This window comes from Bubalus kerabau, chromosome 5 (assembly GCF_029407905.1).
Source record: "Bubalus kerabau isolate K-KA32 ecotype Philippines breed swamp buffalo chromosome 5, PCC_UOA_SB_1v2, whole genome shotgun sequence".
Lineage (NCBI taxonomy): Eukaryota > Metazoa > Chordata > Mammalia > Artiodactyla > Bovidae > Bubalus > Bubalus kerabau.
The window spans coordinates 22,194,322-22,219,104 of NC_073628.1; the positions used below are offsets into that span (position 1 = coordinate 22,194,322).

General features: G+C 54.2%; 2 protein-coding genes across 3 annotated transcripts in view; both read right to left on the bottom strand.

The window, feature by feature from the left end:
• The window catches only part of ST3GAL4 (ST3 beta-galactoside alpha-2,3-sialyltransferase 4), a 47,654-nt gene extending 46,342 nt beyond the window's left edge, over window positions 1–1,312 (bottom strand). The window contains exons 1-2 of the mRNA XM_055581205.1: window positions 911–1,312; window positions 4–150 (exon numbers count right to left, since the gene is read on the bottom strand). Of these exons, the coding sequence (XP_055437180.1) occupies window positions 4–150; window positions 911–952 (189 nt within the window). The 5' untranslated portion in view covers window positions 953–1,312. The remainder of the gene's footprint in view (window positions 1–3; window positions 151–910) is intronic.
• Window positions 1,313–1,489: 177 nt separating this feature from the next.
• Window positions 1,490–24,783, bottom strand: part of DCPS (decapping enzyme, scavenger) — a 41,677-nt gene continuing 18,383 nt past the window's right edge. For both annotated transcript variants that reach the window (XM_055581209.1, XM_055581210.1), the window contains exons 3-6: window positions 15,432–15,577; window positions 8,543–8,656; window positions 3,680–3,790; window positions 1,490–1,879 (exon numbers count right to left, since the gene is read on the bottom strand). In XM_055581209.1, the coding sequence (XP_055437184.1) occupies window positions 1,613–1,879; window positions 3,680–3,790; window positions 8,543–8,656; window positions 15,432–15,577 (638 nt within the window). In that variant the 3' untranslated portion in view covers window positions 1,490–1,612. The remainder of the gene's footprint in view (window positions 1,880–3,679; window positions 3,791–8,542; window positions 8,657–15,431; window positions 15,578–24,783) is intronic.

The window sequence follows — 24,783 nt, forward strand, 5'->3', positions numbered from 1 at the left end:
CACCAAGGACACGCAGCTAAACACATAGGGACAGACGTCCATGCCGTCAGAGAGGGCTGGCGGTGGCTCATCAGTCAAGCGGTGCTGAGGCTTAAGGACTTTCTGCTCAGGATGCTGTCTCAGCGGAGGTGGGGAGCTGGGTGGGTCCTGCTAAGTGAAGGCAGGAGGAAATCTAAGGCAGAGGAGACGGTTCTCGTTCTGCATCCCTTGGGCTGAGGACTGTCTGTCTGCCCCCTAGCCTGGGAGGCTGGGAGTGTCTTTATAGTCGTCTCTGGGTTCCCAGCCCTTAGGACATTGGCTCAAAAGGCATGCAGTGAGTCAAAGCATTGGATTCCATTGCAATCATGCCACTTTGGCCTGCTGCATGTATGATCACCAGCAGATCCCTCAGTGGTGGATCCTCATCACTGCACCCCTTGACAGAGAAACAGGCTCAGGAGGCCTTGGGTCTGGTGCAGTATGTGTTTAATAAGCAGCATGAGGAACAAGCGAATGGAGCTTGGCTGTGAATCGTACCCTGGTTCTCGGTCCAGGGTACGCAGAGTAAGGGCCACCCCGCCTCCTCTCCCTCCGTTTTCATCTTCCTTTCACTCTGCAAGACCCACATCCTACCTCCCCTGGCAGAGTGTCCCGAGGACGCAAGATGCGGTAACTCATAGCCCCACGCTGACCGAAGACCAAATGCCGGCCCCTCTCGGGTAGCGTGATGCGTCTGGGAAGAGGGCCTCGTGTGTTTAACTACACGTTGCCAATGTCTGCACCCGTGTCCCTGCTCTTCTGGAGCAGTGGGAGACGTCACTTTGCCAGACACGCCCTTGATGTCTTCCTACAGGCTATCAGCCTTTGGTGCTTTGAAGTCCCTTCCTGGCCTGGCAATTCTGTGGTCAGGGATCTAGGACAGCGGTCACACCTTGATCCGTGACTCAGGGCTTTCGGACTTCACTGCAACCATGTCACTGTGCCCTGCTGAGACACTGGATTTATCTTCCGGCTGCTCTATAGAAGTGTGTTTTGTCTTCCTGTCCAGATAACGAACTCAAGGCCACAGAGTCACTGACCAAGGAACAGAGGCAAAGGCAGGCGTCTTGGGCTTGCATCATCTGATTCTGATTAAGGCCTTCCCACTTCCAGGAGGCCAGCCTCCAGCCCTGTCAACAAGAGTTTATCAACAGGACCGGCTCACACATGGGAAGTGTGAGTTAAGTGCTGTCAGAAAGACTAGACTACTTCCAGAAAAGTTTCATATGTGGTTTTTTCTGGGGGGGACTCCCAGACATGTAGACCATCAGGAAGAAACACTAAGTGGGAAGAAGGAAGAGAAAGGTGATAGCAGAACAGCAGGAGTGAAAGCAGGGAGGCCCAGGACGTGAAGTCAGCCAGGAGGGGACCTGCAGGAAGCCCTGAGCCCTCCAGGTTGGCCGTGCCCACCCGCCCTCACCCTGCTAGGGTCGCCCACTCCACCTCCCCAGGCCACACTGTGGGTCCATACTGAATGAGACTGATAGTTTATTCTCATGCTAGGAAGAAGCCAGTACAAAATACATTAAAAAAAAAAAATTCACTTGGTACAAAAAATCCTGCTGCCCCCATCCCCCACAAGGGTGGTCTCTTCTCAGCTTCTCTGGGCCTCCTGCAGGAGCGCCAGGAGGGGGTCATCAGCCCGGAGTGCAAAGGTGAGCGTGCGACGCCGGTAGTGCTCGGGGTCCTGCTCCAGGTTGTCAATCACCTCCGCCAGCAGGTGGGCGCGCTCCACGCCGGCGCCCGGGGCGTCAAAGCCCAGGGCGGTGAAGTGCACGTGCAGGTGGTAATAGGAGGGCAGGTAGTGCAGGTACACGCGGAGGCGGTCTGCCGCCACCCGGAAGCGCCGCAGGATGGCCTCCTGGCAAGGAGCGGGGGGCGGGAGGGTCAGCTGCTGCCCCCACGCGGGCGCCAGCACCCCCTCCTGCCCACAGCCCCCACCAGCCTCTCCGTCACCCCATGGGTGGCTTCGGGATCCCTGTCTGCCATTCTAGGGAGTCAGCAGGTGTGGGTGACAAGCAGCGAGGTGGAGGTTTTCTTCCCAAGGAAGGGGACAGTGGCCTCGAGCAGGGCTCCCCGCTCCAACCTGCTGGAACACCTGCTTCCTCGGTCGCAGCTGGGTCTCTAGGAAGTCTCGGGGCTAAGCACAGGGGCCCGGATTCCCAAGACTGGGGGACTTGCCTGCCCTGGAGGAGTTACCAGGCTTAAATCATCAAGTGGGTGGCAGGAAGCCTTTTTTCCCTGCTCAGCACAGAACAGAGTGGAGCCAGGCTGCAACAGAGCTAAGGGCTTGGTGGCAGAGAAATGCCGGGGGAGGGGACGTGGGCAGGGATGGGCAGGGCTGGACAGAGCTGGGAGGCATCACAGGATCCTTGGATTCTCGCTGGACTCCCAGCAGAAGAGGAAAGCATCACCCTTAACCCCAGCTCCCTTGGCCCACCCCAACCTTGCATAGTGGTAGAGCTTTTTCTCTTCCAACTGCCTTCAGGAGCCTCCAAGCCTCTTGGAATTAAGAGAAGATTTAATTTCCAATGTAGGCCAATCTCTGAGGTGGCAGGGGTGAAGTAAGACAGGGCCCCAGTGAGCTCAGAATACACGCTGCGATTGTACTGTGCTCTTCTGACTGGGTGCGCCCCTAGGAATCTGGGCATCAGGGTGACCACCAGGACACCCAAAGGGCTTCCTGGAAGGCTGACCCCACCTGAGAGGGTGCTGGAGTTGCCAGGGCAGATGCAAGTGCTGGCCTGACATCTCCCAGGTGCCCTGCATCCAGAGAAAACAGAAAGACAACTGGGGACGTGGTGGGGTGAGCAGATGGGCGGGAAGGCAGGTGGGCACAGTGGGGAGGGGGCCAGAGGGGAAGGAGAGTGACCCCAGGCAGAGCCTCAGAGCAGGGCTTGTTGAACCTCGACCAGGGGGAGCCTCTCCCCTGCTGGAAACCTTGGTAACAGCAGGCCTAGCATGGAGGTTGCACCATCCAGTGTCTCAGAGTGGAAACAAGGCTGAGGCCAACCCCACAGAATAACGGGTTCAGAAGGACCCCTCCAGATACCCAGGCCCAGAGAGGTGAAATGACCTGCCCGGGGCCACCAGTGGACTAAGGTCAAAGTGTCAGAACCAGGATCACAGCCCCCGATTTGAGACTCTCCTCTCCCCCACCATCTGCCTGGGCCCCCAGGGCTCCTTTTAGCAGTCTTTTCATCCGATTCAGCAAATCTCCCAGAGGGAAAGTGTCCCAGAACGCCAGGTGCTAGAGCGTTTAGTCTCTGCCCTCGAGGTACACGAGGGGACACACACAGATCCATGTCAGGTCGTGGACCATCTACCCAAGAAACACGTGTAGCATGATGCAGCTGTCATGGGTAACCCTAGGATGGGAGGGCACCCCACATGTGACCTGCAGGACAACGTCAGGGAGCAGAATCGAGGACCCGAGCTGAGGAAGCCTGTGTGGGGTGAAGCGAGGGGGCTGAGTGCAGAGCTGGAAGGCAGGGTGGGACTAGGACCAGGGCTTCCTGAAGCCCTGAGGGGCTTCACAGGCCCCTGCAGGGCACCTAGAGAGAAGCCGTTTCACAGAAGGGTGGGGTGAGGAAAGGAACACATGGGAATCGGAGTGTAACCCCTCCGGGCCCTGGCGTGGACTTGGCCCCGGGAACCTCACCTGCCCCTCCCGGAGAATGTTCCTGAGCAGCGGCAGGTGCTCTGGGGTGAGGTCCCGAAGCGACTTGATGCCCCGGCGATGGCAGATGGCGATCAGGTACAGGTCATCGAGCTGTGCGGAGACAGGTGGGGTGAACTGGGCTCAGCAGGGGGGCCAACCGCGGAGGCTGCCAATCCTGGAACTTCCCCCCCCAGAAGTCAGGAAGCACCCCCACCCCAAGGCCTGCAGGGCCAGCTGCGGCCAATCCCAGGGACACTGTGGCCGGACCCAACCCCAGGCAAGGTGGGCGTCCACCTGCCCCGGGTGAGCGAGGGTAGTGTGAGGGAAGAAGCCTGTGTTTATTCTTCCTGCTCAAAAATATCACAGGAGAGTATTTACATACTCACAGCTGATGGGGAAGTAGGGGGGCAGAAGTAGGGGGGATTCAAGAAAACACCATGAACCACTTTTATGGTCTAATCACCTGTACTAAGTGCCGTAAGACACAAGGGGAGAAGAGTGCAGGAGAAAGAAGGAAAGACCAGTGAGAGTGATCAGAGAGGGACAGGGGGCCTGGGTCGGGAAGAAGAGGGAGGGCTTGGGAAAACAGCACTGAGCAAAGGAACTCAGCGGCATTGGTCGGGGGAGGGGGGCTCCGTGTGCCTGGAGTCCAGGCAGGAGACAGGTGGAGAGGCAAGTCCGGGGGAAGGGAGCCTGGGGCCCACGGGGCAGTGAGCTCCACCTTGCTTCACCCTTGTCTCCCTTCCCGTATCTCACAGGGCTCATACACAGCCGTCCTTCCAGAAAACAGCGGCTGCCCGAAGACCTGGGGGTCACAGCGGTACAAAGACCCAAGGCCAACAAGAGCTTGAGCCAAAACCTTGAGCCAGAGAGCAAAATGACTCTTCCTCTTGCCCAGAAAACCCTTCCTGTCCCAGTCTCCACTTGCCGAAACCCTGGCCTTGGCCAGTTTCACATCCTCATGCAAAGCAAGCCCCAGACACCAGGGCTCCAAGGGCCAAGGCCTGGTGCAGATCCACCGGCCCTCAGCTCTGCAGGCCAAGCTGCTAGATTCCTCAGTGAGATAATTTGGGGACCATGAGTCACCTGACCAAGTCCCCAAGGGCCCCAACTTAAAAAACTGGGAATGAGACTTTCCAGATGGTGCCTGATGTCCAGCTGTGCTTCTTCATGCCAACAGTCTCTCCATGCCACACACACTCGTTTCCGCCAGAGCCCTAAGAGCCAGGCTTTCTGCCCCTGACCGGCCACACGAGCGCAGTGGGAACCTGCCAGCAGACAGCTAAGCAGTGCCCACCTGGGCCTCAGCTCTGCCTGCAAGTCCCTTCTGGACTCTTCCTTCTCATGGCCTGTGTCCAGGACTCTTGTATAAGCTGAGACCCAAGGAGCAGCAGGAGACGAAGCTGTTTGAACTAGGAGTGTGTGCGTGTCTGTGGGGGTCCCCAGCCGTTCCACGTTGTCACTGCCACAGGCCCTCCAAACAACAGTAACATTTGTTTAGATGGTATCTGTTGGCAAATCCCAAAGATGACATTAAGTCACACCTCTCTGCTCCACTGGCACGGAATGAAGCATGAAGCCTGTGCTGGGTGCCAGCTCACGGGCTGAGTGAGGGAAGGAAGACAAACCTGTCCTTTGATAGCAGACATGACCCCGGATTTTCCCCAAAGGGCCCCGGCTGCCCAGAGAAATGATCTGGGAAAAAAAACAGGGGAGGGGCTGGCAAGGGTCTCAGACTGGCATCCCAGAAGGCAGCACATCAACCCCTCTGGGGAGACAGAGGCCATCAACCTTGTCTACTCTAAGGCAGGGCAGCAAAGTCGAAGCAACAGCCTCCTAGCAAGGGGCAAAACGGAGAACGGCTGGAGCTCCGGACACCCATGGCTCCACCTGAGGAGAGACGTGGAGATCGAGGCTCCTGCCTGAGTGCCTTAGACACAAGGGTCTACATTCCGTGAGCTGAATGTGTCTGTGTGACTCCATGAACACGCACATACATGCTGACATGTATAGTGTGTAAAGACTATGGAGGAGAGACAAACCATCTCTTCTGGGGCAGGGACGTGGAGGAATGTCGGGTGAGGGAATGCACCTTCACTGCCCGCTCTGGGTGCTATCTGTATTGTTACCATGTACATGCTGGTGTTGGCTTCCCTGGAGGCTCAGATGGTCAAGAATCTGCCTGCAATGCAGGAGATGTGGGTTCGATCCCTGGGTTGGGAAGATCCCTTGGAGAAGGGAATGGCAACCCACTCTAGTATTCCTGCCTGGGGAATTCCATGGACAGAGGAACCTGGAGGGCTACAGTCTATGGGATCGCAAAGAGTTGGACATGACTGAGCTTCTAACACACATGTAGATGTATTAACTGGACCAATCCCTACATCCCCAAATAAGCCAATAAGGAATATACAGTTTCTCTCTACAGAGAACTGAGGAAGGGATTCTCTAATCTCCAGGGAGCCAGAGTCTCCAGCAGACATTAGGGACTTGATCAATATTTGTGGGGCTTCTCTGGTGGCTCAGTGATAAAGAAGCCACCTGCAATCAGCGGACGTGAGTTCGATCCCTGGGTCAGAAGATCCCCTGGAGAAGGGAACAGCAACCTGCTCCAGTATTCCTGCCTGGAGAATCCCATGGACAGAGGAGCCCGGTGAGCTTCCAGATGAGTCAGGCACGACTTAGTGACTAAACAATAACAGCAAAATATTTGTGAGACGGACGGACAGATGAATGGATGGATGGACTTTTTTAATCATGGGCCACCAGTGAGCGGAAAAAGACACGCTTCTTGGCAGAGCAGCGGCATGAGGGGCCACCAGGGTGGCTAGAAGTCCCCTCAGAGCACATTGCTGACCGCCCTCTCCTCTGTCCTCCTCTAGTGGATGAGGATGAGGACAGAAGTCCAGGCCTGGCCCACCTCCCTGCTGGACACACTAATTCTAGGGAGCCGTGGGCCTCAGTGTCTGTCACAAGTCAGGCATGTAAGGCCCTTAACTGTGGCACCACAAGGAGACGAGCGATAAAGAAGCAAAGGTCAGGCACAGTCACACCTGTCCAGTCAGCAAGTTAAAAGTCCGATACGCAAGCTGGCCCCTTCAGAGCCCAGGGGCGAGTCGCCCACCACATGGCTGGGACCCTGCTGCGGTGCCGGAAGCCTGTTCTCTCTTAAGAGGACAGACAGCAGGCAGTGCCCTGGGCAGGCCCGGCAGGACGCCTGCCAGCACCAGGTAAGGAGGAGCACGGGCTTCCGCTCTCGGTGCCACAGGCGCCAGAGCATTAGTGCTCCTTGCATGGGGGGGCTGCGGCTATCCCCACATGCAAATCACCTCCTGCAAATCACAAGGTCTTCAGGGACCTCATGAATCCAAATTCCTCCTACCAGCTCCCCCGCACCCACCCACCCCCACCTCCCTGCACCGTGTGTGTGATCCAGAACGGCCAGTGCAAGGCTGCCCAAGGGGGTGGACGGGATTGACAGAGCTCCCCGGCGTCCCTACCCCACGGGGGCTCTGGCTTCGTTCCCTCTCCGGTCCTCTGCCCTCCCTTCCGGCCTGAGTGGCGATCAGCTGTGGGGGGGCGGCCTCTGCACATCATCACCCAGAGGGGAGGGCGGGCTCCTCTGACCTTCCCGGCTCAGCACTGAGACCTCTGGAAACTCCCTTCAGATTCCCTACCTGCCTCCTCCTTCCCGCACCAGCCACATCCAGGAAGTCCCACGAGCCACCCCAGGAGACAGCTGGCACTGGCTCGCCTGTGCCTCTGAGCCTGAATCCTGTTCCCCTCACCCCAGCCACAGGCTCGGCTCCCCCGTCTCTTGGCAACTGGAGTGGTCAGGAAACCCACCCCACCCAGCCAAGAGAATGCAGGTGAGCTTGGCAGAGGGCACTGAGGCCTGACCAGCGGCTGAGAGAGTGAGAAGGGAGGCGTCCCCCCTGGCGGGATGGGCCCGACTCCAGATCAGTGTCCCCGGGAAACCTAACAATGATGTGAGGAACACAGAGCCCAGAGGGGCCCACCCAAGAGCCTGGGTTAGTCACAGATTTCAACTGGGAGGAGGAGGGGGGATGTCTACCTGCCCCCCACCGCCAGCCCCCAAGAGCCCAGGGCTGGCTTCCTGGGCCTTATCCGGGCCCAACTCCAGCCTGTGTGGCCACAGCGCTGCCTGGACCCGGTGCCCTGCTGGTTCCTGTTACTCTCAGGGCATGACAGTCCACCCAAACAGGTGACAGCCAGCGAGCCTGGGGATGGGCCTCTCGGTGTGAGATGAGGGAGGAGGAGAGGAGGTGCATAGAGAATGCAAAGGACTGGAGGGGCAGTGTGAGTGAAGACGGCTCCTGGGGAACCAGGAGAGGGGGGTGCTCGGGGGCCAGGCAGCAGAGCCGAGAGGCTTTGGTGGGTGCAGTGCCTAGGCTGCTGGAGGCCCCCTCTCTGGCTCGGGCAGTGCAGGGGACTCCTCCGGCTGGTCCCCGTGGTTTCTGCCAGCCAGTGCTGCCTGGATGTGCTGGTGTCCAGGGCATGGAGAGGGATAAACTGTCCATTTCAGGACTCCGGGTGCCCCTGGAAGGGAAGGTGGCAGCCTTGCACTTGGCTGATGAAGGAATAGCCCGTGACGTCATGACGCAAACACTGCCCATCCTCACCCCTAGCATGGGAGGTAAGCCAGAAGGGCTTTAACTGGCCCACTGAAGGGTAAACATTTGTGTAGGTGGTCCTACTGCAAACAGCTCAGCCTCCCCTGTCAGTTAATTATAATCTGCTTAGAGAGAGAGAGACCAGCAGGAGGAAGAAGGGCAGGATTAAGAAGCGGCAGCTGGAGCGGGCCACTCAGAGACCAGAGAGGCCCAGCACGAAATCCTTTACCTGCTGTTGGTTCCACTTGAGGTCGGGGATCAGGACAAAGCCGTCGGACGGATCCGGGTTCTCAAAAACAATCCGGTCGGCTTCAGCCTTCTTGTCAAGAATGTTGTACACCCACTGGAAGGAGGGCAGAGAGAAGGGGTTCACAGGCCAGTCCTTTCCCCGAGAGACAGCCCACGCTGGGAGAGGCAGGCTCAGGGAAGGACACCCAATGGTAAAGGGGCACGAAGCTCAGGGGATCCACACTCAGGCCATCCTGTCCCAGATATCAGTTCTTGGGTCCAGAAGAGACTTCCCCCTCCCACCATGGCCATCCCCACAGGGGTCACTACGGCTGCCCCCACAAGGGTCCAGACGGAGCTCCCTGTTTAGGCCCGTCCTGACCACCCCTGTGCACACGCTCTGCTCTGGCCTCACAGGCCTGGTCTGCAATCCCCTTCCACTGCCCACGGGACTCTGGTGAAGTGTCCCTGCACCCCGACAGGACCACGGGGCAGAGTCTGCTGGGAGTTCCTTCTGCAGAGGGAGCTTGCCATGTGCCAGGGCAAGGAAGGGCTTATGTTCTGGAAGTAACTGTGCTGGGTTTCCCAGCCCCACTGGGCTTCTTGTGAGGGTGGGGTTAGCGCCTCTACCCCACCCGATATGGACCCTTCACGACAAAGCAGAAGAAACGCCACACGAGAGGCAACGACACAGACCCTTCCTCCCTTCCTGTCAACCCTGGGCTGCCAGCTCTCCCACGGCCTTTGATCAGCTGCTGTCCACTGTCTTCAAGGACCCTTCCTTGAGCACTGCATGGACCCCAAGAGCATCACTTTACCATGAAGGTCCTGGTGGCCTCTCTGAGGAAGCCAGCCTGCAGCCTGGAGGTCAAGATACGAAGGCCCTGTTCTCATGGGGCTCCAAGCCCTGGAGCCCACTCCACTCCACTGCCCCTGAGCGCTGAGAACCCTTTGCCAACGTGACTTCCTTCCTGGCCAGTGAACTCTGCCCGAAATCTGACAGTGAACCCTGCTGCACAGCCAGAGAGGGGGCAGGAGTTGGGCTCACCCAGCTGCCCCTTCTGCCCCACGGTCAGGAAGGCACTCAAGCTGACGAGGGCTGGAGCAGAGGACAGGGCACCGACACGGCCAGCCAGCACGGGGCTCCTTAGCCCACCACCAGGAGTGCTGGCGCAGCAGGGTCAGCGAGAGCCAGGGCTGTCCCCGCAACCCCGTGGGGGCTCCCTTCCCACTGCCCCCCAAGTCCACATCCTGCACTCTCGGCCAGCATAGCCAAGGCCAAGTGCAACCATCTGATATGGAGAGGGACGAGGCAGAGGGAACCTGCCAGGGACGATCTGGGCCTCCCAGGCCCTCCAGTAAGACCCAGAGGCCAGTCACAGTAGAAAAGAGGGGCTTTCCCAAGGACAGCCTGGCCATGCCACTTCCTGGTGAGGCCTGGAGGCCATCCTGCAGTGGCTTCTTTGTGCAACCCTGGGGCAAGAGCAATGCAGAGCCCAGCAAGTTGAGAATGTCCCAGGGGAAGCATTTCCTCTCTAACTGGACATGTCTCTAGGAATGTGCCACTTGAGAAAAAAAGTCAGTCAGATCCTGATCGGAAATCTCCCAAAAACAAATGGGAGGGAGGGGATGGTGGTTCTGCGTGGACAGCCCTGGGACTGCCCAGCCCACAGCGGGCCAGGCCACCCCAGGGCCCTGCCTTCCCCCACAGCTCCTGCCTCCACCTAGAAAACAACATATCATCTGGGGGAGAATGAATGGGCTCTGGAGCCCAACAACATGGGGCTCATCTCTCACCTCCAACACTAACTAGCTGCATGCTGCAAAGTGATTTCATCTAAGCTTTGGTTTCCTCCTTCGTCAAGAGGTGCTAATTATACCCAGAGGTTAGGGCTGTGGTGAGGACTAAGCGAGAAAATGCTCACACAAGCATCCAAAACAGAGCCCTGCCCAGGAAGGTAAGGGAAAGCAGAAAAGTTGCTGGGAAAGGTCAGGCTGGGCATGCCTGAGGCTGCAAGACCAGCTGTGGGAAGGGGAAGAAGGAGAGTGGATGAGAGCAAAGGAAGTGCATTGATTCTGGGGCAAGAAAGAACCACGTGTGAGACTGGAGGGGCGGCCAAGGGCTGGGACTGTGTGGTGTGATGAAGGCGTGTTGTGATGAGAGCATCTCGGGGACCAGGCAAGCCTGCGGGTGGGAGGACGTGCACCCAAGTTCACACAGTTCCGACCCAGAGTCTGGCCCCAGAGCCCACCAAGCGCCACGCCGTCCATGTGGGGAGGGCCCCTGGAAGAGCAGGAGGGGCCTGGATTCACAGGACAGCTCAGCTCAGACAAGGGAGGAGAAGCAGGGGACCCAGTTCACACGCATCACAGGGTGATGTCACGGGGAGGGGCACCCTGAGAAAGCCAGCCCGGCAGCCTCAGCCCCACGGATGACAGGCTGTGGGGACACTGGCAGCTTCTGGACCCATCTGGGCATGGCATCCTCCCCGTGGGTGATGCTGGCATCTCCCCGGGAGCCTCTCTCCTCCTTCTTCCCTGCCTTCCTGCTCCTTGGCTGGCCCCTCTCCTCTGGCCGCCCCTCCCCTGCCGGGTCTCAGCTCCGCGCCCTCCTGTTCCTCCTCACAACTGCCCCGTATGGACAACAGTGGCCACCCCTCTGGCGCCTCTTCTGTGCGGGAAACAGCAGCAGCCACGTGGTATGTGGCATGGCTCAGCCTCCGCCAGGACCTCAGGAGGGAGGTGTTGTCCATCACATTTTCCAGACAGGGAAACTGGGACTCAAAAGTGAAAGACGAGGACTTCCCTGGCGGTGTGGTGGATAAGAATCTGCCTGCCAAAGCAGCAGACACAGGTTCAATCCCTGGTCTGGGAAGATCCCACATGCTGTGAGGCAACTAAACCCATGAGCTGCAACTACCGATCCCATGCATCTGCCTAGAGCCTGTGCTCCACAACAAAAGGGAGCCATGGCAATGAGCAGCCCATGCACCACAACGGGAGAGAAGCCCGCTCAGCAACAAAGCATAGTCAAAAATAAAGTACAAGGTCTCGAGGCGCTGAGGTGTTAGGACAAGAGGCCAAACCCTGGGCTCACAAACAGATCTCTAAGGTTCTGGATTCAGACATCCCACTGCATTCTTTTTTTTAACTGGGAAATTACAAGCACCTCAGATTTGAGTATCCAAGTAGCATCGATGGCTAAGAGCACAGGCACTGGGGCCAGGCGACCTGGCTCTGAAGCTAGTCTCCAAAAGCTTGTTGTTGAAGATATGGTGCCTGCAAAATGCTCAGGACCGTTGCTGTTCTAAGTCACCTCGTGGCTGAGACATCCCAAGCTAACTCACTGTCCTCCACGGAAACCCACTCTGCCGTCCATCCCACCATCTGCCACTCATTGCCCAAGGTAACCCCAGAGTCACCCCCAGGGCCCCCTCGCTGCTCCAAGCCAGCCCCCATCTAGGCCCTGCCTCTTAATCAAAAAAGAAGCTCCCCTCTGCCTCTTCCTCCTTCTACTCTCACCACTTCCAACTGCTTCTTTAAATCTCATCACATTACCCACGTGCTTAAAGCCATTTACAGGACCCTCAGTGCCTATAGCACTCGTCCAAAAATCTGACAAGAGATGGTTTTTTTCTAATCTAGATTTCCCAGGTCCATCCTGAGTCAGTAGATACCAAGGAGGGCCCTGTGCTCTGTATTTTATAAAACCTCAAGAGGCCATGCTGACGACTGGCAAGGTTTGGGAACTCCTGGTCTCCTGGGTAAAGTGCACATACCTCTTCCTGGGCCCTGCCTGTCTTTTGCTAGCTCCCCAAATGCATCAGAGTCCAGCCCTCTGAGGCCCTGGAGTTTCTCTCTGCTCTGGCTGCAGTGCCCTGTTTATTCTGTCCACCTGGCAAACTTCTCTTTGTCCTTTTAAGATCCAACCGGAGGATCCTGTCCCCAGTGAAGCCCCCCCCATCTGGGCTGATCACTCCCCTTTGTGTCACACCTCTACCTTATGTTTAACCACCGAAGTGCTCATCCCATTACATTGCACGCCTGCCTTCCTTACAAGACTGTGGGGAAATTATCAGCGCTTATCCTGGTGACCCTCCAGACCTTAGCACAGAGTCTGGGACCTAGGGGATGCTCAATAAATATAACAGCTATTACCAATTAGCTCTGCAGAGTTCCAAAGAATAGCAAGGAGAGATAAGAAAAACTTCCTCAGTGATCAACGCAAAGAAATAGAGGAAAACAATAGAATGGGAAAGACTAGAGATCTCTTCAAGAAAATTAGAGATACCAAGGGAACATTTCATGCAAAGATGGGCACAATAAAGGACAGAAATGGTATGGACCTAATAGAAGCAGAAGATATTAAGAAAAGGTGGCAAGAATACACAGAAGAACTATACAAAAAAGATCTTCACAACCCAGATAACCACGATGATGTGATCACTCACCTAGAGCCAGACATCCTGGAATGCAAAGTCAAGTGGGCCTTAGGAAGCATCACTATGAACAAAGCTAGTGGAGGTGATGGAATTCCAGTTGAGCTATTTTAAATCCTAAAAGATGCTGCTGTGAAAGTGCTGCACTCAATATGCCAGGAAATTTGGAAAACTCAGCAGTGGCCACAGGACTGGAAGAGGTCAGTTTTCATTACAACATATATTGCATCTGATCCCATCACTTCATGGCAAATAGATGGGGAAACAGTGGAAACAGTGAGAGACTTTATTTTCTTAGGCTCCAAAATCACTGCAGATGGTGACTGCAGCCATAAAATTAAAAGACGCTTACTCCTTGGAAGGAAAGTTATGACCAACCTAGACAGCACATTAAAAAGCAAAGACATTACTTTGCCAACAAAGGTCTGTCTAGTCAAAGCTATGGTTTTTGCAGTAGTCAGGTATGGATGTGAGAGTTGGACTATAAAGAAAGCTGAGCATTAAAGAATTGATGCTTTTGAACTGTGGTGTTGGAGAAGACTCTTGAGGGTCCCTTGGACTGCAAGGAGATAAAACAAGTCCATCCTAAAGGAAATCAGTCCTGAATATTCATTGGAAGGACTGACGCTGAAGCAGCAACTCCAATACTTTGGCCACCTGATGCAAAGAACTGACTTATTTGAAAAGACCCTGAGGCTGGGAAAGATTGAAGGCGGGAGGAGAAGGGGACAACAAAGGATGAGATGGCTGGATGGCATCACCAACTCGATGGACATGAGTGTGAGTAAACTCCGGGAGTTGGTGATGGACAGGGAGGCCTGGCGTGCTGCAGTCCATGGGGTCGCAAAGAGCTGGACACTACTGAGCGACTGAACTGAACTGATTGCCAATTAAGCCGAGTGCTTGTAAACTTGCTAGAAACAGCCAAAAAAGAATACATGGGGGAAATTCCCTGGCGCTCCAGTGGTTAGGACTCGGTGCTTTCACTGCTGAGGGCCTGGGTTCAATCTTTGGTCAAGAAACTAAGATTCCACAAGCCACACAGCTCGGCCAATTTAAAATAATAAAGAACACATGAACACTCATGTCACCCAGAAGTGGGTAGAGTAGTAGAGTTATCTCCCAAGAGAATGTGTACAGTGGTCTTTAAGAAGGTGCATATATGACTAACGCCGAAACTGTATTAAGGACTTCCTCTTTAATCACATATATGTGCAATTAGTGCAACAAAACACACATTTCAGGACAGCCACTTCACGATCCAAGACGCTTTCTAGGAAAGATGGAGACCAATTTCCTTCCTACTTAGAAGACATAACAAATGCCGGATGTCTTTGTTAAAAAACAGAAAAAAAATCAAGCCAGAGTGAGCTAGAGAAGCCTTGTGCAAATCCTGTGTGGGGACCACGGCTAACAGCCTGGCCAGATCTTCCCTGTGGGACCTCTCTCAGCCCCTGTCTGCCTCCTGTCCTTCCTCCTCCCAAGGACAATCCACCTCGCAGGACCCCACACTCAGGACACCCTCCCTTCCTCTGGGCCTGGGAGAAATGGCCGTGAGCTTCCCGTATCAGGACACCCTGCCCCACCGTGGCCACACTCTTGGCTGGAATACATACAAATGCTCAGGGAACAGGAGTGATAAAGAGACAGGATAGGAAAACAGCTCATCCATCACATTAACTCTGAGCATGCACATGGGGCCAATTTCGGGAAAGGCTCTGGTTGGTGCTGGGCACAGACCCAAGGAGAATCAGATCTGTTAGCAAAATGGCCTTGCGTCTGGCCCAGGGACTGAATACACTCTGAAGATGCTTCCAACCGTGAACACAGCCCTGGAAGAAGAGGCCGTGCAACTAGTCCCTCCCCCAGCTCCTGCCCCCCAGGATGGATGCAGGGGGCGAAAGGGAAGGAGAAGTTTCTCCCCTGGGACTCAACTCGTGGAGGCTGGCTAACTGTGGGTGAAACCAGGAATGAGCACCTGGATGGGGAAGGCCTAACCAGCATTTATTTACCATTTACAGACCTCTGGTCTGGGTAAGCCATTCTTGAGATAGCATCAGCGCTACTAGAGAGTAGCCAGAAGTTCTTCCCAGGGACTGGACTGCTCTGAAATCCCAGACTGCCTCGGTGGTGTGCCCGAGACCAGCGTCAGTTCCCTTATCCATGCAGATGACTGTCCTCCACGAAACACGGCCGCCTGAGCCCAGCACTTTCTATGCCACTTATCCTGCCCTTTCCTCTCCACAGCACTCTAAGTCTCACGTCTGGTGTGGTTACGTATACATCCATGTCCTATCTGATGCCTGCACAGGAGGTAAGCGGCATGAAGGCAGGGACACTGCTAGCCCCTGGGACCATCTTGACCGACGCCTGAGAAGACAAACACTGGCCTCGGGAACAGCACTCTGCATGCGACCCGTGGAGCCTGCCTGAGCTGGTGGTGGCCGGTACCTGGATGCTCAAGCTCTGGGACTCCAGGTGGGGCAAGGTGACGTTCCTGTAGTCGCTGCCCGTCTCTCGGACCAGGTGGAGGTCCTGGCGCAGATACTTCTGTAGGTGCTTCTCTGTAGCAGGGTAAACCACGGTTGTCTTCACATCTGCAAAGACACAGCACAGCCCCGGCCGCGGTCAGCCACGCTCTCCACCCAGTCCTGCTACCCTCCAGCCCCCCTGGCACCGCGGTGAGGAGGCGGCCACCGTCTCATCTCTGATTCCCCAGTGACGGGAGCCGAACGCTAAGAAGTTATGATTCACCTGTGTTCCACTCCCATGAGGCGTCTCATGCCATTAAATTCATGAAGGTGAATCACTCTCAGAATATGGAAAACATAGACGTTCATGGATGGGTCATGGGGCCCCTCGTAACCCTTAACCCCAGCCCTTCTCTCTTACTTTCTGGGCACAGGAATGAAAGGTTTCTGACTCTTCTCACATAGCAAACGTTCCAGTATGTGGCCTTCTGAACCCAAAGCTGAAAATCTGGTTTAAAGTCAGACTCCCTTAATGCAGGGGGGGGAGGCACAGACGCCTGGGAAGCAAAGTCCTCGTCCTGCCTGCTCCTTCCTCGGGACCCCTACCTGGGTCCAGGTGTTTAAGCTCCCTATGCCTCTGCTTCCCCATCTGTCAGCTCAGGATAATAACAGCTCGCGTCAGAGGGTTGGGAGGATTAGCAAGTCAATACCCGTGGAGCTCTTAGACCAACAACGTCTGACACTTAACCAACACTATTTAACTACTGGCTATTCTCAACCCAGGGTTACTCATCCTTGACCTTGGCACCATCAAGGCCTAGGTAATCCTTTGCTGTGGGGGCTACCCTGTGCCCTGCAGGCTATTGAGCAGCACTTCAGGCTTCCGAGATGCTAGTCAAACCCTCTCTCCAGTTGTGACATCTACAACAAATGCCGCAGATGCTGCCAAATGTCCCCGGGGGCACTGCCCCCTCGTTGAGAAGCACTGTGTTCATCGCAAGGAAACCTGGTCGTTTTCCCAAAGAGACTCCAGGCTAGGGTCCTTGCCCAGAACCACCTGGTTTTGGTTAAGTCCTTTTCCCTATTTCTATTATCATCTGCCGCAACAGCTTGAACGTAGATCCGAAAAGCAGGAAACGGTGTCTTAAAAATCAGTTGGGATGTTTCTCAGAAGACCAACATCCTCCCCGATGCCAGATTCAGATGTGTTTCCCCGGAGGGGCCCCTGAGAGGGGGCCGCCCAGCACAGGCACCGCACACTCCAGGAGATTCTCAGGCTCGCCTACACACCTCAAGACCCAGCTGAGAACCACACCCACACACGCATGTCTGGTCTCAGGATGAAGGTGATGCTCATTCCACAGGTGAGGGACGAGGTCACAGGGACTCCAGACGTACCCGACACCACGCTGCGGGACAGGCTTGGGACAGCGGGGCAGAGGAGGGCTGGAGCCACGGTCTTCCCGCCCTGAGGTCCATGCTCTTTCCACCCCTGCCTGTGGGCCCAGCATCGCCGTGTGGCAGCCCAGCCCAGGACGGGCGTCCACAGGCACCATGTCAAGCACTTCCATGACTTCCAGAAGGACCAAGGGCGCGGGCCCATCAGATGTAGCAGGCCCACGGGCTGACACACGATTCCCCTTCCTGGCTGCGCCACCTTGGCTGTGTCATTAACTCGGAGTCTCAACTTCTTCATCAGTTAAGGATGGTCATAAAACCGAGCCTACAGTGTGGCTGTAAACATTAAGGTGTTTCCTCAGAACCACTGGAGGCGCTAAGTAAATGTCACCCCACTTCCTGGGACTCGCTGATCTGACCCTGAAAGGGAGGCACGGAGGCCTCTTCACAACCCTCGGGGCCTTTCTCACGCCCACCACCCTCTAACAGTCCAGGGGTCACAGGCCAGAGGTCAAAGACCAAGCACAAACAAGATCTCAGGAGGCAGGGGACTGCCTGAAATAGATGGGATGTCACCCCCTTGGCCCCTTGCAGTGTAGCCTGGTGGAGAAGGGCCAGATTGTGACACCCATCAGCCGGGTTCAAATCCTGACTGTGTAACCTCGGGCACCTGAGACGCCAAAGAGCAGAGGGTGGGAAGTCCCTAGAACAGCAATCCCACCTGCACCCCCACGGAAAAGTCCTCCTCGAATGTCCTCAGCTTACTCCTCTGGGTCGCCTGGGTGGGGCATGGGGACCAAGGCTGTGAGCCCTGGGGCTCTCTCTCATGGGGAGACGGGCAGGGACGACCTGGAGAAGAGCTGTGCCCCACTGGCAACGCACGCACCGCCTTGGGCTCTCAGGCCGGAAACCCACAGGGCCTGCAGGCGTGCCCACCTGCCAAGGCTTGCCAGAGACTGTCCAAGCTGCTGGGAAGGGGGCGAGACGGGCCCCTCGCCAGGCCGGCCCCTCCTGTCCTTTCCTGAGCAGCAGGGAAGAATAAAAAGGCCCCGTCCAACTGCTCCCTTTCTGCCCAGAGGAGACCTGCCCTGCCGCACTCTGAGCCCCAAAGAGTCATCACTCCCAGCCGGGTCTCAGTCAGACCCTCACTCCCGGCATCCAGATGGACACTGCCCCCCAGTCTCGCCCAGGCCCTCCCTGCAAACCCGCTGACCGTCCTTCCCCGCACCATCTCAGCTCCAGTCCTAGCGACCTCCTAGCGACCTCCTCACACCTGCATTGACTCCCATCTCCAGGCCTCGAACCTGTTCCCCTGCTTCACCCGCTCAGGTCTCCATCCAATCACGGCACCCCTGACCTCACCACACCCTGGGGTTCACCCTGCACGACCTGACCACGGAGGACAGGTTTCCTGTCTGATCCCCCCAGGGATGTCTGTCTACCTGTTTTACCGCATTATCCCCAGCACCCGGAAGAGTGCCGAGTATACACTAGGCACTCAGCAAATACCGAACAAACAAAAGAATGAATCCGACCTCCTTATTTTTTGGAATCTGACCTTTTTAGACTTTAAACCCAGGAAGTGCACTTCTTATCCCAAATGGAATAATACCTGTCTAGGGGGAAAAAAAAAGTCAATATATTTCCCAATGCTAAGTTTCTCACTGGCAGCCAAAAGCAAGCTCTGGTGTTTATCCAAATGACCTGCAACTGAGCTTCAGGAGGAATCTGGTCAAGAGTCAAGGCCTGATAAACACTCAAACATCAGATGAAAATATGTAGGGGACAGGATATCGACCCAGGGCCTCAAAAACAGCTCCCTTGAGATTACTCATTAATTGCAGAGGGGGACACAAAGTGACCAGAGCATCATCCCTGTGAGATGAACTGACCACACAGACCTCCTGAGCTGTGCTGAGGTGCGTGCTCAGCTGCTCAGTCATGTCTGACTCTTTGTGACCCCATGGACTGCAGCCCACCAGGCTCCTCTGTCTGTAGAATTTTCCAGGCAAGAATACTGGAATGGGTTGCCATTTCCTCCCTCAGGGGATCTTTCTGACCCAGAGATTAAACCCAAGTCTCCTACACTGGCAGATGGATTCTTTACCACTGAGGTCACTTGGGAAGCCCGTGCCATGGGGCGCCTGCCAAAGTAACCTGTATCCCATTGCAAGATGACATCACCTCCCAAACCCAGGGACTTCCGATAAGACAAGTGGCTTCCCAGCTCCTCCAAGGTGTCAAAGTTAGGGCTGAGGGACTGCTCCAGATTAAAGGACACTGGAGACTGGAGTGGATCATGGACCGCGGAGGATGGGGCAGGGGAAGTTTCCTGCTTGAAAGTGGCATTGAAACAGCAGTAAGATTAATAACGGTCTCCACATCATGCAATGGTTTCGTATAAATGTGAAAGTTCCCCAAATTGACCATTTTACTCTGGTTTCTGGAAGACACACACTGACATGCTTAGCGATGAGTGGCTACCATGTCTGCAACTTACTTTTCAGTAACAGAGGTAATGGTGACAAGATATTACTGTATGTGTACGTGGAGAGAGAAAAAGGAAATGTGGCCATGTTATCAAATGGTGATTTTAAAAAAAAAAAGCCTTTTTTTTCTTGCTTCACTGGGTCTTCCTTTCTAGTTGCAACGTGTGGGCTTAGTTGCCCTGCAGCATGTGGAATCTTAGTTCCCCAACCAGGGATTGAAGCTGAGTCCCCTGCATTGGAAGGCAGTTTCTTAACCACTGGACTACCAGGGAAGTCCCCTGAAGAGCTTTTATTAAGGGAGTTCTTTGTACTATTTCTATAATGCTTCTGTAAGGTTGAAAATTTTTTTCAAAATATAAATAAAAAGGTGTGGGTACCCTCTACTCCCTGGCTGCTCACCGCCAGCAGAAGTGCCAGCCACTGTTCTGAGCCCTGTGTGCCCATGAACTCACTCACTCGCCACAGCCAGTGTGAGGCGGGTCTCACTCTGGTGCCCGGGCTGCTCACAGGGAAGCTGAGGCCAGGGCTGGGCTTTGGCCTTGGCACCATGTGCCGGCCCCCGCAGGTCAGCAGATGGTGCTTCACCACCTGCCTGGCACCCTCTCTGCAAACCCCATTCAGCAAAATGACTTAAGGGGCCCCCTGCCCAGGACGAGAAGTTCCTGGCACCTCCCAGCCCAGAAGCATCTCCCAGTGGCTAGAGAAGCAACGAGGAATCTTCTGACCCAGCCCTCCTGCTGACATTCTTAAAAAACAAAAACAAAAAAACTCTAAAACCCATTTCTCAAAAATGACCACAGTTTATTAAGAGAGCTTCCTTGTCAGAGCTTCCCTTCCTATCATGCTTTTTCAAACTTTGGTTTTATTTTTAGTTTTAAGGTGTATCTTGCACATAAAAGTCAAACAAAGCTTGTTTTCAAACATCTTCTGTTTCCTTCCCGAGCACCAATGTCAACTCTTCCAGCCATTTCTTTGGTCTCATACTTCCACAGTTCCAAATATTTTTATATCTTGTTTCACTTTGATTTTTCAGTTTTATTAGTTAACCTCCAATTAGGGAAGATAAGGATTTAGCTTTTTTTTTTTTTTTAAAAACCAGCTCTCAGTCAATCCTAAAGGAAATCAGTCCTGAATATTCATTGGAAGAACTGATACTGAAGCTGAAGCTCCAATACTTTGGCCACCTGATGGGAAGAGCCAACTCACTGGAAAAGACCCTGATGCTGGGAAAGACTGAGGGAAGGAGAAGGGGATGACAGAGGATGAGATGGTTAGCTAGCATCACTGACTCAACGGACATGAATCAGAGCAAACTCCAGGAGATGGTGGAGGACAGAGGAGCCTGGCGTGCTACAGTCCACAGGGTCACAGAGTTGGACATAACTTAGCAACTGAACAACAAAAATCAGCTCTCTACAAAACGAGTGTGAGTGCACATGTATACGTGTATACATGCTCTTCTCTACCCTATTTTCACAACACAATCAGATCACAATTTTGGATAAATCAGTACTCAGCATTATCAACACCATTATGATGATGTAAATGCTGTCCACTGCTGAAGAATACACCATGAGTATTCTTCCTTTCAGCACAACTTCTGGTATACAGAGTTAACATTTACTTGTTTACTTTTCTATAAACTCGTCACACAAGTTTTATCCCCACAAGGACTTCCCTTTTTATAAATGTCTCCTCTTGATGTTAAAATTCATCAGACACAAGGACAATGGTGTGTTCACAGAGCCTGGGACCAGAGCCTGCAGGTACCCCATGCAGAGCTGTGGCCTGGGAGCTCCAAGCACTGCCATCCTGAGGGGCCGCCCCCTTGCTGTGTACCTTGTTTCCCGGATCCACTATCTTCCTCTTTCAGATCCTTGTCCTCATTTTGCTGAAGCAGTGCTTCTCAAGCTTAAGCGTGTATCAGGACGCCTGGGGTGGGGCATTTCTTTTTTTTAATTTTATATTTATTTTTGGCTGTGCTTGGTCTTTGCTGCTGTGTGGGCTTTTCTCTAGTTGTGGCAAATGAACACAGGCTTCAGTAGCTGCAACATGTGAGCTCAGCAGTTGAGCCTCCCGGGATCTAGAGCACAGGCTCAGTAGTTGCAGCACACAGCCATGTGGGATCTTCCCGGACCAGGGATCAAACCTGTGTCTCCCGCATTGGCCACCAGGGAAGCCCTGCATGTCTAACAGGTGCCCAGAAGATGCTACCACTGGTCTGGGGACCATGCAACAAGAACTGAAGTACAAACTCAAGATGTGTCCAGCGATACGGCACAATGAAGATACACTGAGAGGCTTGGAACATCTGAAAAGGTCTGTATTCTACTGTCATGCTTAACGAAGAGCTCGGCTAAAGAATTCTAGGATAGCAATGGTCCTCCAAGTCTGAAAGCAATCTCTGCAACCTTCCAGGCTGTACTGCTGCTATTAAGAACTCTGAGGCACTCTGATCCCAAGCCTCTGTACTGACCTGTTTTTTTCCTCTCTGTCCCGTGTCCTGATTGTACTGATGGGTGGTAAAGCAGGTTTATTTCCATCCATCAAGCTGCGTTAAGTGCCAGGCCTTTTCAATCTTGAAAATCATGTTCTTCAGTTCTGGAACTCATTTCTTTCTTTTTTTAATTGGAGGATAATTAACTAACAATACTGTGATTAGTTTCTGCCATACATCAACATGGATCAGCCATAGGTATACATATCTGGGACCCATTTCTTCGATCATTTTCTTCCCCACTCTCTCAAGCCCTATCTTTCTGGAACACTATTTAGATATTTAACTTCTTTGATTCGTCTTATAGTTTTCCTTTCTCTCTCGTTTCCAGCTCTATATCTTTCTGCTCTACTGTTCAGAAATTGTTCTTCATCTTCTGTTTTCATTTCCGCCATACTTTCAATTTCTAAGAGCATTTAAAAACTTCCTTTTTGGTAGTATTTTGTTCTTCTGCTTTTTTTTTTTCCCTGCCATGATGTTTTAATCTCCATGTCTGGAAGACTTTATGACTCAGGCCTGGGCTATGTGGAAACATAATGAGCTACACTTAAATAAAGTTTCCTACCTTGAGAGTGAGTTTAACCTTGTCTAATCTTTTGCTTTCTTTGCTTTTATAATTTCTCTCTGAGATTAATGATATCTTTGAAAATTTCTTCTCCTTGAATAGCTTCTATATCCTCCAAGTCTCTTTCTTGTCCTTGGTTCCTTTTCCTTGCCTCTTCTTTTTCAACTGAGGCATTACTCAAAAGTCTGGCCAACCAGCCTGTCTGCTCACTCATATTTTAGAGTGTGAAGATGCTGGAGGGAAGCTTGCTGACACAGGACAGCTTCATGACCATCAGGCTATTCCTTTGCACGTGATAGAGCCCCTGAGAACTGAAGTCTCTTCTCTTGAGCTGCTCAGATTCCCCAGAAAATTCTTCCAATTTCACACATGGAGGTAGGGGCCTGGCAGACAGCACTGAGTGAGGAGGAAGAGAAGCAGGTGGGCAGAGGGAGGGCGGGCAGGGTTCCTCTCAGGGTTCACTGAATCTGCAGACTGCTACTTAACCATCTGCATTTCTGTGCCGTGACCCCACTGACACCAAAAATCTCTAGACCCTCCGTTTTAACCTCTCCAGCGATGACCAGTCCTGTGAAGTGGAGAAGGGATTTCGGTGGCTGTGGCTCGCATTCCCCTTGGCCGGCTCAGGTTTCCCCTCTCCAACCTGCCACGCCAGTTCCTCCTCCTCCATTCGCCTCCTTGGTTTGTCTCCTCTCCCTCAAGTCTTTATGGGTTAACTTTATTTAAAGGCAAATCGTTTGAAGCCATTTTGAGTGAGCGTTTTAAAGGAAGCAGCTGGGCACCTGAACTGCCCACTTTTAACTGGAAGCCCAGGTTCCTGTCCTCTGTCTCCCTCCTCGTACTTTATTTTTTCTTCTTAGCCATTTACTGCCACTTGGCCTATTTATCTGTTCTTTATGTTCCCCGCCCTGCAGCTGCATGCACCTCAGCTCCCTGAGAGCAGAAACGCTGTTCTGTGCACTGGGTGTGCCATGCCTGAAACAGACCCAACATGAACGTGACACGGTCTACACAGCAGAATATATACTGTGCGAAGTTACTGTTACAAGCGTGTGTGCATGGACCACTACACGCACAGAAGTGCACACAGAGAACGGTCCAAAAAAGTCAGGACATGTTCTAAGATGTGACCTATCTCTGGGCAGTCGAGTTGAATGCAACTGTAATTTTTAAAATTAGTTTTTCAGGGTACCCATTGACAGAGGAGCCTGGCAGGCTACAGTCCGTGGGGTCGCAAAGTGTTGGACACGACCGAGCAACTTTCACTTTCCATTTTCTAAAACAACTATGGATCACTTTATAACACACTTATTAAGAACATAAAAATAAGCTGCTCCTGAAAACCGAAGCCCAGAGAGGTTAAGTAAGTTACCCAAGGCCACACAGCCGGCAAGGGGCGGAGCTGAGACCTGAACCCAAGCGGTCTGACTCCTCTGTGCAACAAGGCTTTCCCTGCCGCAGGGCTAGCCCTTTTCAGGCCCTTTCCTAAGAAACCTGTGGTGCCGCCACTTTCCCCAAAAAGCAGCCCTGTCAGACTGGAGAAACACGATTTGTTCCAGCCCCTCCCGGAGACACAGAAACAGCTGCCAGCAAAACCGAAGAGCTCAGCGAGGAGCCAGAGCAATGGGAGCTGCAGACTGGGAGGTCTGGGAGGACGTCGGCGCGAGCAGAGGCCGACCACGGGCTGCGGGCCATAGTGCCCCCGGGAGGGCAGGAAGTGGGGGCACACTCCCCTCCGGCGTGGGGGGGCTGTCTGAGGAGCAGCCCCCCACAGGGTGTGCAGCCAGAGGCGGGGCTGGAATGGGCTCCAGATGGGAGCATGGATGGGTGAGGATGACCCCCCTCACAACAGAGATCCATGACTCATTCAACTTCCGGGGGTGGTACCAAGTGCCCTGGCACCCTCCCAGTCTGACAGCGTGGGACGGTGGGGAAGGAGGCCTGGGGCGGGGTGGTCGCAGCCCTTGTAGGACTCAGGGCAGCCATTCTTTCTCTGTAAGGATGCTATGGCAGTGGGAAGGGTCATAGCAACGCGCCCCAGATGACAGCAGCCAGCCCTTCCACACCCGCTCCCTCTCTCCGCAGCCTGAGGAGCGGGCCGGCATGCCCATGGCTGGCACACCTTGGTGAGGGTCTCCTGAATGCCCTTCTCCGATAACTGAAGCCAGCCCTGCCACCCCATGCAGACATGAAGGCCCAGTTGCTTTCGGAGATGGGAGGCAGGCAGGGCTCTGGGAAGGAGAGCACAGCTGTCTTTCTTGCTCTCTGCCAGAGCGGGCTTAGCCAAATCCCCAGGAAAATGCTGCTGCACATGAAACATGAAAATGCAAACCACAGACAGTCTGCCCGCCTTCCCACACACATGTTCAGACAAGCCTGCTTT